Source organism: Halichoeres trimaculatus, unplaced genomic scaffold, assembly GCF_033239565.1.
Source record: "Halichoeres trimaculatus isolate MK-OKI-2021-1 unplaced genomic scaffold, fHalTri1.1 fHalTri1_scaffold_13, whole genome shotgun sequence".
Lineage (NCBI taxonomy): Eukaryota > Metazoa > Chordata > Actinopteri > Labriformes > Labridae > Halichoeres > Halichoeres trimaculatus.
This window is the reverse complement of record NW_027437191.1, coordinates 30546192-30563974: the sequence shown is the minus strand read 5'-3', so window position 1 is coordinate 30563974 and position 17783 is coordinate 30546192. Positions and strand designations below refer to the sequence as shown.

Here is a 17783-nt window from a genome sequence, read left to right as displayed (position 1 = left end):
CAGATAAAAATAAAAAACAACCCCTGAAAGAGAAATAAGAGAAAATGAAGCTGCTTACCACACTTTGTCATGCCGACCTCATAGCATTTGCGAAGGCGACATGCCTGGCAGCTCTTACGGCGGTTCTTGTCTATAGTGCACTGATTTGTTGCGGGGCAGATGTAGTCGTTGTGTCCTGGAACAAAAAGAAGAAGAAAGAGGAATAAGAAGAGATTAGAAGAAATAAAAACAAGGAGTGAAATGAAGCGAAGCTGAATTGCTGTGTTTGAGCCTCATTCCTGAAAATCCCACCAGAGCTCACCATCGTTTCCCTCCAAACCCTGTCGCTGTGAAAGAATGGTGATGAAGGCCTTGTGCTGTTTTTCTTTTAGGATAAGTTCAAGGCCATTTATGATCCATGAACATGGTCGTTAAACGGAGGGCTGACTCAGCCAGTGTTAAACTGTGGTTTAGACTCCAGGATTCAGTTACAGCAAAAGGCGGTTAGAGAAGTCAGAGCTCGTAAATATGTTATTAACCTGTAACATATTTATGAGCTCGTAAATGAAGATTAAAAGTTGTGATATGGTGTGTTTAACAGTGTTATAATCCCCATGAAGGGGCTGTGCTGGAGCAGACGCCGTGTGTTCAGAGACAGGTACTGGTTGTAGGATCAATTCCTTGTCCTTGCAGTTTTAAGTGTTTTCAAAGTTTATTTCAATGTTTCCTTTCAAATGCAAAAATATCTCCCAAAATTATCCCTGTAAAGATATGCTTATCCACAAATGTGACAGCTAATCCACAAATGCTCTCTTCAATATGACAAAAACAGCTAATTCCTGCAGCAACAAAAGACGGTAATGACTGTGGGATGAAAGAGCTTCTTCGCTGAAAACCCTGCAGGCAAACTTTGAGGCAACAAGCACAACCCATCCATTACATGCTGGAACCAGCCAATCACAGCACAGGACATCAGGCCAAGGCAGAGCTCTTTTTAGACAAAGAAAAAATATAAACTGATTTATAAAAGTACAAATAGTGTTACACACAAATGTCGGTCTCTCAATGCAAACTTCATGACATATATCCAAGGAGTATGGGAATGTGAGGAGTATGAAAGTTCCTTCTCATATGCTTGATCATAATCCACACTTTAAAATAAGATTATAAGCGCCAATATTACATGATCCAGGTTGTTTCAAAATGCTCCCTCTAAGCCTCTCAATCAGGTTGAGCAGGACCAGATTGATTTACCGCACGTCTAAGTCTCTATGACAACAGCACGCAGGCTGATGAAGAGAGATCTGTGTTTTTCTCTGCTGAAAATTATTCCTGTGATTCATTTTGTAGTGATGGTGGACACTGGAGCCTAACTGTCAGACAGAAAAAGGACAGAAGAGCAGAAGAAAGAAAAACAGGAGAGAGATAGAGCACGAGCTAAAGGCTAACACACGGGCTAAACTGTTTGTGCTATTGTTGATTCCAACCCACAGTCAGCAGTTATTCTGCAGTGGTCTGTTCAAACTTCAGAGTCTATCAATAAAATGAAGAGTGAGGTTACGTTAGCTCTGATTGGTAGATGACTGGCAGGACATAACCAGAATTTACTAAGGTTACACATTAAAGTGATACTCCGGGATGGAACAAGTTTGGTCCTATCACAAGGTTTAGGGCAGAAATTACCCCTACAGCAGTGTTTTTGTGCAGCAGAAGCACAGGGCGCTCGCACCAAACACCCCCTCCCTGCTCCTCTGCAGGTTTCCTCTGCACTCAGACGGGGCCATTTTTTACTTTTTTTTACAAAAACACAAATAAACGGACTCCCACCGAAAAAATCTGATATGGGTCTGCATTCACGCTTTATTTAGAGAATTTTCAGCGCGTTACTTTCACACAAAAACACCGCTAAATAAGGCTCTAGTTCTCATCGTGTCGTAAAACAGCGCTACCTCCGCTGCAGAGCCACAGCTGGCTACGAGGCGCTTAGTGTATCAGTCCGCGCGTGGGGGGCCAACAAACGCAGGTAGTCTGCCAGGACAAAGAGCCACGATGAGAAAATTCTCTAAATAAAGCGTGAATGCAGACCGACTTAAACTGCACGACTCGATCGCTGAGTTCAAAAGTTCGTAGCCAATGAATTGTGTTCTCACACTTCACGACCTGGTGCTCTGATGCTACTCCACTGCTCACACTAAACGTCCATGCGTCTGACTCTGTATCCTTCATCTTCTATGGCGTTTGGGAGCAGGACTCCTGTATCCAGCTCTGTAACGCCAAAGAGAAGTAGGATGAGAAGAAAAAACCCAGAAGTGGGAGACCCACACCGTACATGCTCCACAAAAACAAACGCACTGCCTTGGCAATTTGTGCCATTCTGTGTGAAGAGACAACAAAAAAGAAGAAGAACAACAACAACAACAACAAGACTTACTTGTTGTCCCGTTGGCCTACAGTTACATCAGAGCACCGGGCTGCTGATAGCACTACATATAGCCAGCTAATACAACGTTTGCTTGATGTCAAGTTTCAAACCGTAATGCAACAGAACTGTACCGATAAATACCTTACCTTGGCACGTTATTTCCAGTAAATAGTTGACTTGAACAAAGAAAATTTGTCCCCATCTGATCTCCATTTGATTCCAAAACAAACACACACTTTGCTAAAAGTAATTTACGACAGTGTGCGGAGACTCCTAGCCAGAAGGTGGCGAGGGAGTGCAATTAAAACAGATCCTCCTCATAGCGTCTTTAAATTTGCCAGTATGGTTATTTTCTGGGAGTTCCCTGCCCTTCTATGTGCTTACGTGGAACGCCAATGCCTAAGAGGGTATTAAACCTGCTTCAGTGACCGCCTTCATTGAGTTTCAAAACTCCACTAACTTCCTACAGTCTATGTTTGAGACCCTCAGAGCTTTTTCAGCTAAAATAAGCTAGTTTTTTTTGTAACAAGGATGAATCTCAAAGACAGTAAATTACTAAAACAAAGAGCATTTTCAAAGTTTTCACTAAAAGAGTTGAGCACAAAGAGCATCATCAAACTGTTTTCGGTCATACATGCAGAGATACTGTACGTTTTTGGGTCTCACTTTGGATGCTCCTCTTGAAGAAGGCTTTACAACCCTCACATGACCAGACGCCGTAGTGGTATCCTGAGGCGTAGTCGTGGCACACAGCACAGTAGTGGAGGTCTGCCTTCCCTCCAGATGACCCCACCTCGTCTTCGTTCTCCAGAGAGCGCCTCCTCACGCTCTTACTAACAGAGGACACAGAGACATGTCATACAGCCTCAGTTTGCAGCTAAACCAGGGGTCTGCAACCTTTACTTTCAAAGGAGCCATTTTGCCTCAGCTCACCTGGATTAAAGTCATTTAGGAGCCACAAAATGTACTATGTCTTCACAATAAAGACAAAAAAGTGTATGAAATTCTAAACATAGTAAAAATCTAGTGAAAGATAATAATCTAAACGTAGAGTTTTTTGTTTTAATAAAACTGAACATGTGATGTCGAAGTTTTTTAATATTTATAAATTTAAGAATATTCGAAAAAAATTTAATAATATAAAACTGTAAAATTCAAGAAATTTCAATTAATAAGTTGCACAGTTTTTCAAAAAATCTGAAATATCAAACATTTGAATATTTCAAAAATTAATCTAAACAATGTGCAAGTTTGCAAAAACTCAAGGAATTTTAAAATTCTAAAAATTAGGCAAAGTTGCATTAATTTAAAAAAAAAGATTTGAAAATGTAATTTCAAAAATTTTATAAATTAAAAAAATGTAAAAAAAATAAAAAATAAATAAATAAAAATTGCAGATTCTTTTTTTTTTTAAAATTGAAAAATAAAAAAAAAATGTGTTTTTTTAATTTAAAAAAATGTAAAAAAATTCAAATAAAAAATTGTTTAAATTAAAAAAAAATCTCAAAATATTTGAAAGCTTTAATGCAAGAGTCGCTGCATTTTTTAAATTAATCAAAATTGCATAAAATTTAAAAAAAGACTTGGAAATGTAATATCAAAAATTTTATAAATCAAAAAAATAATTTAAAAAAAATCTAAAAATTGCACATCCTTTTTTAAAAAATTTGAAAATTAAAAAAATTTTGGGATTTTTTTATTTAAAAAAAAGTCAAAAAAAATTCAAATAAAAAAATTGCTAAAATTAAAAAAAAAATCTCAAAAAATGTCAAAGCTTTATTGCATGAGTTGTTGCATATCCAGTTAAAAAATGCCAATGCATGATTTTAGTTAATGTCCCTCTGTAACAAAAACAAAAATTCTTTGTTTCAAAGCCTACTTATTTTTTTTGACAGCTACGAGGAACCACTGCAAAGGAGTCAAAGAGCCACATGAAGCTCCAGAGCCACAGGTTGCAGACCCCTGAGCTAAACAAAGTCAAAATCAGTGCTAATTGCTGCCACAGAAAGACCCCACAGTCAAGAAGTGATGCACAATCCTACCTGGTTGATAAGACGGAGTCTATCTGCGACAGCTCCATCCATTGAGACGGAGACTGGATTGGCTGTGAATGCTGAGATCGAGCCTGGGAGTGGTGTAGGGGTATGGAGGGCCCAACATGGCCGTGGCTGGGCCAGAACAAGGACGGACTTATCGAGCGGTGGACGGAGGGGCAGTCTGAAATACCCGGGGCGGCGTAGCTGAAGATGGTTGGACTGTAGAAAGGTATGGTGGTGAAGTCATGGCTGAGGTCGTTGTAAGGGGACGGGATGCAGATGGTCTGGCTTGTTTCTGAGGGGGAGGACAGGATGGGGGAGAGGACGCAACTTCCAACTCGACTGGAGTCCACCTTTTGAAGCTGGAGGAGAGGTTGGTCCTTCTCTGGATAGGTGGCAACGGCCATCGCAGCCATGCATGGAGGATTACAACATCGTCTGCAAAGAATCTAACCTACTGAGTCATTTCTCATGTTCATCTACGAGGAACGACAACAAAAGAGAGGAACAGCAACAGCCAGGGGAGGTTGATGTGACTAATGAGCTCACATGGTAAGTTCCCAGGCTGGTGGATAACTCAGTCAAATCTCTGAGGAAGGCAGTCTGTTTGTCCTGTAGCAAGGTTGTTGTTGAGCATCGAGTCTCAGTCCAGCCATGAGTCTTACATTTTAAAGCAGGAGCACGTGGAGTCACATGTGAAACAAGCTTTTTCACCTGGAAAACAAAAAGAAACACACGTCTCGATCAGCTGATCACATCTACACATACAGTACTATTACTTAACATCAAAGCTGGTGTTCTATTAAAGCCACTTTAGCCCGCCTACTCTTGATGCTTCCTGGTTTGCAACCCACCACCCAAACACCTACGTCTATAAGGCCTTGTACACCCGTGTATTGTAGCTGTGCACTTTCAAAAACGAATATATCCCCCCTTGATTTGTTTTTAGAAATACTTTCGTCCACACGCACCTGGGAAAACCTGGATCAAAGCATGCCAAACCCATACGTGTTGGTGTTGTTCAGACGTAAAACCGAGGCCAGCCAATCAGAATGAGCCCCCATCATTCAGCTGTGACCAAACTCTGTTTCCCAGCATCTACACAAAACCATGAAACCAGAGTCTTCCAAAATCTTCACTTTAGAAAACATTATTTTAGTAACTTAAAACTGCAGTTACATGTGGATGACAGTAGAGGTGGGCGATACTGGTAATTCTGGTATTGATCCAATACAAAGTAAATACAGGGCCAGTATCACTGATACCAATACAGATACTTTTTAATATTTAAAGTTGATGTATCCTTTAACTGCTGACCTTTGGGTGATTTTGTGATTTTTTCTTTTGTTTATTTTGTTAAAACCTTGGACAGAATTTGGGCAAAGTTTAAAAGTGACTACAAATCACTTTAGTGTCATGATAAACATTTGTGTTCAGAAACAATACAACAGTGACAAAACAAATTTTTCCCCAAACATTGTTATGTGTGAAATTCTTTTGTTAGGAAAATAAAGTTCAAAAAATGATCACTTTAAGGTGAAGTTAAAACAAAATCTTTTTTTGGTACAAAGTTGAAGACTAAGATATGAAAAAATAATAAAAGTTCTCCCATTATTGCACTCATTGTTAACTATTTGATGAAAAACAACTTCTCTGTTTTTTTGTGTTTGAAAAAATGAAAGTCAGATCCAGTGTTTCATTCACATGCTTAACTTAAAAACATAAAGTGTAGGGGTGCAATCACAATTTTCTGGCTGATTACCGGTCACCTTTAAAAAGCCTGATACCGATTTGGGCTGATACCAATTTTTTCTTTTTTTTTTTTATAACTGACAGCATATGCCTTCAATGCTCCAATCTTGTTTTATTAAAAATCATTGAACAATACCTGTGAAACAATAAAATCTTTATGTTTTCAGTTTCATATGTGATCCCTGATCACTGATCCCCCAGAATTAAGGAAGTCAGCACCGACCGATCGATGCATGTCTAATAAAGTGTGTTAAGTTTGTCATTTAAACTATTGTGACATTAAACTAATGTTGGAGAGAAATGATTGGGTGAAAGACGTGGTCAGTTGGTGAAACTGATAAATGTCACTCGGTGTAACCAATGTTACTCATAAAAAATCTAATATTGCACAAAACATGACTTTGGTTATTATTGTATCAGTCTACTACACTGTAAAAAGTAAACTTGAAACGTTTGTAAGCTAATTGACCCAAGAATAGAGAGATAAAAAATATGTTTATGCTATTAAAACCCACATCATCAAGTTTAGGAATAAAAAATTTTGAATAAACTTTGCGATTATACAGCAGAGTAGCTCTTCAGCGCCATCTACCGCAGTGGAGGTGCAAAAGGCGTATTGTACTTCCAACTCAGCTAAAATATGAATTTTCATATTGAGAGTTGAAATATCAATATTTTATCACAGGTCAAAGTATCACGATTATATTGCTGTATCTTTTTTTTTTTTTTACATCTCTATCAATGGAGTCTTTGCTGATGCTCCCCCTGCCTTGACTTTTCAAGTATTCACATGAAAGAAAGAGGAGATGTGCTCCCCCCACCTCACATGGAAGGGCAGGAAGAATCCAAACAAGTGGTCTTGAGTGAAATAGACTTGAAAATCATGAAAATCCAGGTTTTAAATACAGATAACTTCTTGAGTTATGTAAAGAATTTCATCTCCTTTCGAGAAGAACACAGTGTCTGAAAAATGACAAGTCTATGGAAACCCAGGATTTATAATGTCCTGTCCTGTAGACAGACACAGCTGTGGAATCAATACACAGAACGCAGACACACGAGAACTCGGTACGATCTAAGGACATGTTCATTTACTGTCCTGATATAGAAAAACCATCAGAGTTAATCATTCCTGAGTGGCAGGAGTCTGTCTCCAGTCACTGCGAGTACACACCGTCTCCACCTTTCTGGCACAAACCTCACCTCTGGAAGCCATTATTTATCCTGAAAGAAAAGGGTCCATTAATCTTGCCAACTGGCTGAAAGAGGCTCTGGTTTGGCTCGCCAACAAAACTCAATAATCCGTGGGAGTAGCTGGAGTCTTGTGCTGTTAGCGTAAAATGAACGGTGCTGAAAGCTGTCAGTAATTAAACTCACAAAGCTGCGACGGAGACTAGTAACCTCTAATTCTTTTGGAAGCAGAGGAAAGTCTTTGTTTCCTTTTTGTTATCTTAAATGAAAACAAAAGTGGAGGAGTCAACTAACAGCTGTGAAAATATAAAAAAGAAAAATTTCAGCATGATGAACATTAATTTTATCCTCAACACCATTCCAGCAAATATTTCTGGGTTTACTCTTCGGGCCTGAGATTTATTAGTGGTGTAAGCTATTATACTCACCACTGTATCCTTTATAATAAGGCTGACTGGCCTCTGTGACAAAAGATGAAATAAACACAAGTGATTAAATATTTATGAAGCTCTGGTTGGAAAATTACCATCATACATCACTTCCAGGCTGCTGGATTCCTGGTCTACTTTTACCTCCCTCCAGAGACCGGCTGCTTCTTTAGGTTCCTCAGGACTAGACTGAAGTCTAAGCCCTGCTTTCAGCATTAGTGCAGCTGACTCCTGGGACCTTATATAATGTTTTTTCTAAACTGTTTTTTTTTTTTATTATTTTAGGAAACTTTAGGAATAAAGCTGCTGGTTGTGAGATGAATATTACATTTCCCCTTTTTGATTAAATAATTATATTAAAAAATGAGTACACAATACTCCTAAAAAGTCTGGTTATGTACACCCTCTTTTTTTTCCCTCAAATTCTTGAAAGCCTTTTTAATAATGATTTCCTGTTCCCACTTAGTGCTCAACAGTTACAAAACTAAAATGTTCTCACTGAAACTAAATCATCCATGGCCTGCGTTGAACTCTGTCAGCACTACTAACAGTCCACACCAGATACCAAAAGAGGAGGTATTGTGCTTTCTTAAAAATCTTTCTCTGTTGGATCCTCGTGGGCGCTTTATTTAATTTACAGCTAACAAAAATCCCCATTTTTTTCACAAATATTTTTGAAAACCCTTATTTAGCTTCTGTCTGAAATGCTTTATTTTAGCTGCTGTATCTTTAAAGGGAGAGTCTGCAGGATTTTCCATTAAAAATAAAATGTCAACTTTTACAGCCTTTGACACAGTCGATCATCACAGAGTCTTGAATGGGCTTTTTGATATCGGCTTGTCTAGCAAGGCTGTTGGATGGTTTAGAAATTATTTGACAGCCAGAACTCAATGAGTGCACACTGCTGCGCTCTGTTCTTCAGTTCTTCCTGTCTTAAAGTGATACTCCGGGATGGAGCAAGTTGGGTCCTATCACAAGGTTTAGGGCAGAAATTACCCCTACAGCAGTGTTTTTGTGCAGCAGAAGCCCAGAGCGCTCGCTCCAAACACCCCCTCCCTGCTCCTCTGCCGGTTTCCTCTGCACTCAGACGGGGCCATATTTTACTTGACCAAAAACACAAATAAACGGACTCCCACTGAAACAATCTTATATCAGTCTGCATTCACACTTTATTTAGAGAATTTTCAGCGCGTTACTTTCACACAAAAACACAGCTAAATAAGGCTCTAGTTCTCATCGTGTAATAAAATGGCGCTACCTCCGCTGCAGAGCCACAGCTGGCTACGAGGCGCTCACCGCTTAGTGTATCAGTCCGCGCGCGCGGCGTGCCAGATATAAACAAACGTAGGTAGTCTGCCAGGACGAAGAGACACGATGTGAACTAGAGCATAACACTGGTGATGGATAAAAAAATGTAGCTGAAATGAGCAATTTTGCAGAGATTATGTCCCGCGCTGAAGCTCCCTTGCCGTGGCCGCCGCTAAGTGCGGCTAAAATTGGTTGGATCTAAATAACTTCTGAAGGACTCCGAGCTGCACGATGTTTGTCTGAGTTAGTATATGAGCATGCACACACCTATAAGTAAGGTCCAGGTGTCAAAAAAACTGAGTTGCCCTTTAAAAATGGTGTTAAATGCAGGTAAATCTAAATTGATGGACTTTTCTGGGTCAGAGACAATTTAATCTCCACAACCTTCTTACCATTCTTGGACGATGGTGATTTGTTATTTATGATTTGTTATTTATTTATGATATGTTATTTATATACTTGAAGAACTGTATTCTGTGTATCACTGTGCTCTAAGTTTTATTACTGGCTGTGGGTATGGTGTCCATCACTGTCTGCTATATGCTTCTGCAAACCGTCCCTCCCTGTCTGTCCATAGACACTCTCACCTGCTTCCGTCTTATTTGACCACATCTTTGATCAGGTCTGGTAACCATCGTGGACTGCGCTCACAGGATTTTATCAAAATGTTTGTTCCTAGAGTCAGAACAGAACTGGGTTAGACAGCCTTAAAATTTGCTGCCCCCTCTACATGGAAAAGTCTCTTGATGGATGCTAGGCTAACAGACCTGGTCACTGTGGGTGAATTTAAGACTTTCTTAAGGGACCGGGAGAGAGCCAGCTTTGGACAATGTGACTGTTTTAGTTCTTGACTGCTTTTATTTCGTGTTTCCAGTACGGCTTGGTTTCCATGTGCTGATGTCTGAATGTATTTTTTTGTTCTTATTGTGTAACTGTCTGCTGCTGCCATGCCAGGTTCCTCTGTAAAAAAAAAAGATTTCAAATCTCAATGAGGCTTTTATCTGGTTAAATAAAGGATATGATAATAATAATGACAGGAATAATCCTGCTCAATCGTGTCCTATGGGACACTATACATGTGCGTCAGTGTCTGTGTCTGCCTCAAACCCTCGCCTCAGCCTGTTTGTTAATGTTTTGGTTGTATCAGGACGTTTCTGGGCAGAAAGTAAGCGTAGTTACCTCAGGCAATCACAGCATGCCCAGTGCACAAGTGACTTTGCGTAGTTGATTAGCGAGTAGATGAAGCTATCCAGAGTGGCTCTGATGATAAACGTCGCAAAGAGAAAGAAAAACACAACCAAAGTGAATCGAAAGCCAAACAGAAATAGCTTTTTACTGAGTGAAGCTTGGCTCGACTCAGGGGAGTTTGTTTAGCAGTACGGGATGAAGAGTGATGCAAGTTGGCTTTCTACTAGCCAGGTATGTGTCAGATACCCGTGATTAGCTTGTGCAAATATGCTAAGTCAGGTCCTAGAAATGCTACTACAAGTGGTTGTTGGGCTTAGGGATGGGTACCTAAGTAAGTACAGGTACCGACCGACTTCCATCGGTAGTATCGCACACCGATTCATGTAAAATTAAAAGGTACCATGTTTAGGTACCTAAATGAATAAAAAGCATTTGTGTAAGTATTAGGGAGTGGAAGAGTAGGCAATTTCCCAAATTTTTTTTTTAAATTTAATAAATTAATATTTATTACCACATAAACACACATAAAAGTACCAGAAATTGGTACCATGGAGTACCGACACCAACTGCCAATGGTTGGTGTCAATTGGTGCCATATCCTTTTATATGAAAGGTACCCATCCCCAGTTGGACTAGTGAATGTGTTCACATAGCCACAGTCAGTGGCTGTGAGTGTGTGCTGCCGCTGGCACTGAGCCAAGGAGGAGGAGCCCAGTTTGAATTTGTGTTTGCTAACAAGTGACGAAAAATTCCCTACCTTTAAGGTACCCTTGCTGCTAAAACCCCCTTTCCTTTTATTGGCCAGACCTTTTAGGGAATGTGGGGCAAAGCAATGGGCAGACCTTGGTGTTTGAGGCCTGCCTCTCTGATGTGTCATTAACTAGTTAGGAGATCCTTGTGTGATGACCTCATAACTTTGGCAAGTTTTGTGATGATCTCGTGCTACCTTTTTGAATAGACCCCATTTAGTATGATCATTGTGACTTTATGTCAATGTTTAAAATATTTTTTGGGGTCAGAAGGCTTCTAAAGAAAAAGCCAAGACTAGGAGCAACGTGCACATTCTGACAGCAACAATTTGTCAAACTGAAGGATAATTTGAAACATACTCAGTTTTGTACAGAGTTATCTTATGTTGTTTTCATTTTCCCCTCAGGACTGATGGCTTTCAGGGTCAAATGAGGACACATTAGCGTAGAAACATTTGTCTGTTTGCACAGCTTCAGCCTGTAAATCATGTATCGCCTATTTTCCAGTGAAAACTGACTTAACCTCGATAAGAATTCTTTAGGACAGGAAACACTTGTTGAATAATTAAGTCTATTCTGACAAAGTTTCACGGCCATTATTATTATTATGATTCAGATGCTGTGGCCTTCACTCCAAAGCAGCGGTTCAGCTGTTAAAGCAGCCTCTGCCGTGCTGAATATTTGTGCTTCTTAACATTTGGTTTGACAGATGATCTGTTTCTGGCTGATTAAACCAAGTGTGTCTTGGCAGTGGGAGGACGGCTTGCTCTCTGTCTTTTCGGAGGTTTATCAATTTGTACCTGGCATCCACACAGATGAAATGCCAGGAAATGAAAGAGTTTGAACTTTTTTTCTGTTTGAAGTTTAATTACACAGCATGCCAGCTCATCTGTTTCTGGGTCACACGGATAATAAATGATCGAAAGTGTTACATTAGGTCAGCGAAACTTGAGCCTATTATCACTGATAAGGCTCAAAAACAATTCTCCATGTGGAGATGTTTCATATTATCTGCAGGTTATAGTTACAGAGAGCACTAAAAACTTACAACTGTTAAGTTTCAAGAAGTTTCCAATGACCCGGTATCTGACTCCTTAAACAAATTAATCATTTTAATAGAAAAAGAGAAGGATTGTTCTACTCCAGTTACCATTCAGAGGTAAAAGCAGATGTGGAGGATTTTTTGTTTCCTTTGAAGCCTTGACCTTGCCTTCAAACCTCCTTTCTGCCACACTATCCACTAGCTGGCAGCGTATTGTGAGAGAAATCCTCCCGCTTCTCCACAATGCTGCTTATCCTGTAGTACAAGCTCACACTAACAAAAACCCTGAAATGAAACGCAGAAAAGCTCAGATCTATAGTGGAGCTAGGAGTTAGCAGTGGGTGGTTGAGCTGTCTTGCAGATTTGCACCACAATAACTTGTAAATATTTCTCAGCTGCCTCAAAAACCAGCCCCGTGGCCCCTGTGGTCTAGATATTACAGCCTTTCAGTGCTGTCACAATAAATGCTTTAGTTTAACGCTGCACAGAGTGAGGCAAATATACTCAACGGATTACATGACTGCACGCTTTTTAACAGCTGTGCAAAACACTCACTGAGCTCTACTCTGGTTACATTGATTCCCCATCTGGTTGAAGAAAAGAATTAAACTCAATTCATCCCAAATGAGTTGCCCAATAACACATGTCCAAAAAACCCTGGATACTGAGATTAACAGCAGGAAGAAATTATTCAAAATTAATCTAATGCAAAAGCTCTCTTTTTTGCGTGTAACAAAAGTAATGTCGAATTTACTAGTTATCCCCTATACCTTGTTTTAAGATAAATAATTTTGCAAACTTAGGAGCACAAAGAAATCAAAATAATTATCTAATAAGAGAGCCAAGTTTTGTGCTTTAAAGGGTTACTCAATTTTTTTTAAGACACTACAGAAGTTGTTACTGCTAGACTTTTGTGTTATGTCATGCATGAAAGCAGAAAGCTCTTAGCTAGCTTACTGTTTGGCTAATTTTAAGACATCGACAAACAAAAAAAATGTTTTCATTTCCTAAAACTTCTTATTTGTTTAAATATGAAAAAAAAAAAACATGTTAAAAAAATCAATTTTGCCCATACAAACCAAAGCACCTGAAATGAAAAGTATCAACAGCTAAGCGGCAGTTAGCAGTATTCCAGTAAGCTAGGCTAGTTACCTCAAAGAAGTAATAGCTTTCCTCGTTTCCTTATTCTTCTCTTTCATTACTAAAACAGAACATTTGACTAGAACAAAACACAAAGACATTTACCCACTAAATGTAATTATTTACCTGCCTTTGGTGTGAGTGTGTGAGCTATCTTTAGTTTGGGCTATCATACTAGCTAGCTAGCTATAGCTAAAGCTGAGTCACTTCTTAAAGTTTTGATTAAGCATATTTCTTTGTTCAATTTTTTTGAATCAATGGACTCAACAATGTTAAAATGTCACTAAACAACGGTTTGTAGAAGCTTAGCTAGGCTGGTTAGCTTTCAGCGGTACATCTAGCGTTCTTCTTATTTGTATTTTTCCACACTTATACAAAACCTGACAACTGCTGCATTTGTAAAACAGAAAATATAGTGATAACACATTTAAGCATCCATATGTAAAAATTTAACTGCAGTAAATTTAAGTGTGTAAACTAGCTTTAGCTTGGGCTGTCATACTAGCTAGCCAGCTATAGCTAAAGCTGAGTCACTGTACTAATTTTGATTCAGCGTGTTTCTATGACTTTTTCTTTTTTTTGAGTCAGTGGACACAACAATGTTAAAATGTCACTAAATGATGGTTAGTAGAAGCTAAGCTAGGCTGGTTAGCTTTTTCACTGTTCATCTAGTGTTCCTCTTATTCATGTCTCTACATACTAAAATGAAACCTCACCACTGCTACATTTATCAACACAAAATACAGTGATAAACACATTTAAGCATCTCAATGCTAACTGCAGTATGTCTAAGCAAGTAATCTAGCTTTTGCTTGGGCTGTCATACTAGCTAGCTAGCTATAGCTAAAGCTGAGTCACTGTACTAATTTTGATTCAGCGTGTTTCTATGACTTTTTCTTTTTTGAGTCAGTGGATGCAACAATGTTGAAATGTCACTAAATGACGGTTTGAAGAAGCTAAGCTAGGCTAGTTAGCTTTAAGCAGTACATCTAGAGTTCCTCTTATTCATATCCCTCTGCACTAAAATGAAACCTCACCTCTGATACAACACAAAATACAGAGATAAACACATTTAAGCATTGGGATGTAAATATTTAACTGCAGTAAGTCCAAGTGAGTAAACTAGCTTTAGCATGGGCTGGCATACTAGCTAGCAAAAACAAGCTCAAGTGAAGTCACCACACGAATATCAAATTTGATTTTTCCTTTTTTAAAACTTGATTTTATAAGTGGACAAAATGTTAAAATGTAAAAATTCTAGAAATTGGCAGTTAGTAGAAGCTAGGCTAGTTAGCTTGGGCAGTACAGCTAGCATTCTCACTTTTCCAGCTGTTTCCTTGTTAAACCACTTGGTTATATTTTTAAAACGCATGCACTAACAAATATAATTGAGACTCATAACGTGTGTGAATGAATATGCTAACTTTAGTCTAGGCACACTAGCTAGCAATAACTAGCTCAAGTGGAGCCACTTCATTCATTTTTATATAGTTTTTTTTTATTATCTTATTGTACCAGTAGCCAAAATAATGTGTCAATGTCTCATTCTACATTTTAATTACCTTTGACCTAGAGTGATCTAAGGCGACTCATTTCTTCATGGCTATAACGGAAATTCAACTTCTGTCAAACAGACAAGTCTAAAGCTTACACATTTTGAAAACCAGTAGTTGTGGTGGTGACTTTGAAGGTGATGATGTTTAATTTTTAACTCAACAAAATGTGGACATCCCCAGTAGTTTCAGTATTTAAGCTTTGTGGTTCAGAGAAAACACTCATTCCTACACTTCCTTATTTAGTCAGTTGGCAAATATCAGTCTGGCTTGTGCGCACCCATCACCGTAAATACAGGAATGAATCAGCCCTGTCATTTTACACAAAGGGCAAAGCCAAGTCTGACGTGACTGGGCTGCTCCTGCAGCACACTCACACTTACAACCCACGGAGTTGAGTACCCAAAGCTTGTTTCCCCTAGAAATTTATCAGCAGGTCAAAGCCTAAAAAAAGCAGAACATTACATGACAGAAGTGTTCAAGCAGTGCATGACTTTTTCACATAAACACAAGCTCAAGGCCATGTCAGTTTCTCCATTCAAAAATTTCACAGCCTCCCAAGAAGCAGGAGGAAACGGACGTGGAGGAGCTCCAGAGAGACTCTGTTACTAACTATATAGAGTAAGGGAGTAAGAGTGGGGATGTTAGGAGTGGCCAGGGCCGGAAAACGCCAAAAATTCACTTAATTGTTTAACGCAGGGCAGTCTGTGCTTTATGTCAGCAAAAGACACATTTTTAAATCAACATAAAACATCAGCGTCAAACATAAAAGACTGGTTTCATCTTGAATTTTGAAAGGAAATCTGAATAAGACTTCAGAGTTTTTTTAGTTATAGCCACTAAATGATGAATGGGTTGGACTTCAACACTAAAAGAGCATTACTCAGCACGCCACACTCACCTTTAACAGACAGTAAAACACTGATGGCAGAAGCTGCTCTGCAAAGTACCAGGCTGCCCACTGAGATTAATCCAATTACTCGCACACTTCATCACACCAAGTCAGGGGTTTGAATCTCCTGCTGTAGTATTTTTGCATGAGCACAGCAGAGGCTAGAGATCAAACCAACCATCTACTCATTAAACAACTCGTTAACTACCTGGCTCCATCAACCAACCCAGGATGGTTCAATCACACAGCTCGGCTGTACAAGTCTGTCCTTTGATCTAGACAAGCTTCAGTTTAATTAAAAAAAACTTAACTTTCCCCAAGAGCAGTGGTTTAAAAAAGATCATTTTAAACAGCTTGGATTTCTTCAGACATTTATAGATAGTCGTTTTCCCTTTGTTGCAGCAGGTAGCCCTCTTTAAAACAGTCATTTTATGTCTGAAAGGTTTGCAAAATATTTTTTCTTTTTTTTTTTCAAAAGAACTCATTAAAATCTAGCAGCTAACAGCAAAGAAACACAGGAAAAAACTTTGAGCAGCTTTCAGATAAGAATAAAGCACCAAGCAGTCTTCTAAGAATAAAATGTAAGAGTGGCATCAAAATGACGACAAATGAAGAGGAGCAGGTTCCTGTTTCAGTGTTTCACAGTCAGGCCTAGAAGAAGTTTGAGGAGACAGCTCGACATAAAGTTAGAGTTAGAGTTAGAGAGTTGGTTAAAGGAAAGCAGTGCAGAAACTGGATCAGTAGACATAAAATGACCTACAATGGACTAATAAGTGACAAAACTTTTTGGGTGTTAATTTTTGTTTTTAGTTGGGTCAGGTGAAGCATGGCTGGATCAGCACCTTTCACTTTGAGTATTTTGTTTACTTGTTTGTTTACTTGTTTGTTTACTTTTGTTTTCGAGAATTTTGCAGATTTTAGGTTCTGAACTTCATAACTTGTATAGCACTTTTTTTTTAGACATAACTTCAACATGTTTTAAGGGAGATGAGCTGCGTGTAGTAGATGTAGCTACCTAGAAATATGTTATTGAAATATTTTATCTACACAGCAGCAAAAACCATTCTGAAAATAAAATGTGTAGCAAAGGCAGGAACTGAAAACAGTTTTAAAGGATAAGGCATCTTATGACCTCTTTATATATATATATATATATATATATATATATATATATATATATATATATATATATAGCTGTATAATTTCAAGCTAGCTTTATTTTAGTGTTCCTTACAGCTTTTACAGCTTTCGAAAAAACATTTCACATTTTGTTAGCTTTTGTTTGTTTGTTTTTTTGTAATGTTTTTCAATTATGTGTCAGCTGTGGGCTTTTATCTTGTGAATGATTCTATAACTAGGGGAACATTTCCTGTCCATGGGGTAAACTTATCAATTTTACTAAGTATTAATTTCAAGCAGTGACCAATTTTACAGTGGGTCATTTTGGTGATATTTTACTTTAACTTAATACAGAAAGTAGGGCTGAACGATTTTAAGAAAAGAGTGAATTGCGATTTTTCTGGCAGATATTGTGATTTCAATTCGATTCACAATTTTCTTCAAATCAAGCTTTGGGATATTCACATGTAGGGCTGAACGATTTAAGGAAAAGATCTCATTTTTCTGGCAGATATTGCAATTCACGTTTTTTTAATCATCAATAGTGATGATAAATAATCAGTTTTCATCAACTTCTACTCCTAAACAGAGGCTTTGTGTTGTTGACCTGCTTACCAGCACTTTTAACATTTAGATTGTCTACAAATTTGTAAAACAGAATGTGTATAATACCCGACACAACAGATCCTGAGTCAGTCAGGAGTGCTGCAAAAAATTGCAGCTTTGGCGATCTCAAAATTGCATTGTCTAAAATTGCGATTTCGATCTGAAAACGATAAATTGTTCAGCCCTAACAGAAAGTGAACATATTCCATCATTTATTTAGCTAAAAATGCAAATCGTGTGTTGAAATTTGCAGTTTTCGTGCTGTCAAGTTTGTGCCTCAAAATTTACACTAGAATACATGTTTGTGTTTATTATTTTCAGTATTATTTGTTGGAATAATCATTAAAACATGACAAAGGTGTTTTAAAACCTATTATA

General features: G+C 38.4%; 1 protein-coding gene across 4 annotated transcripts in view; it reads right to left on the bottom strand.

Annotated features, from left to right (window-relative positions):
• esr2a (estrogen receptor 2a) overlaps positions 1-17783 on the bottom strand; it is an 82723-nt gene that overhangs the window by 17397 nt on the left and 47543 nt on the right. For 3 of the 4 annotated variants that reach the window (XM_074684886.1, XM_074684887.1, XM_074684888.1), the window contains 3 exons: positions 4444-5151; positions 3053-3234; positions 59-175 (listed from right to left, as the gene is read on the bottom strand). In XM_074684886.1, coding sequence (XP_074540987.1) covers positions 59-175; positions 3053-3234; positions 4444-4853 — 709 coding nt within the window. In that variant the 5' untranslated portion in view covers positions 4854-5151. The remainder of the gene's footprint in view (positions 1-58; positions 176-3052; positions 3235-4443; positions 5152-17783) is intronic. The other variant, XM_074684889.1, reaches the window with a different exon arrangement.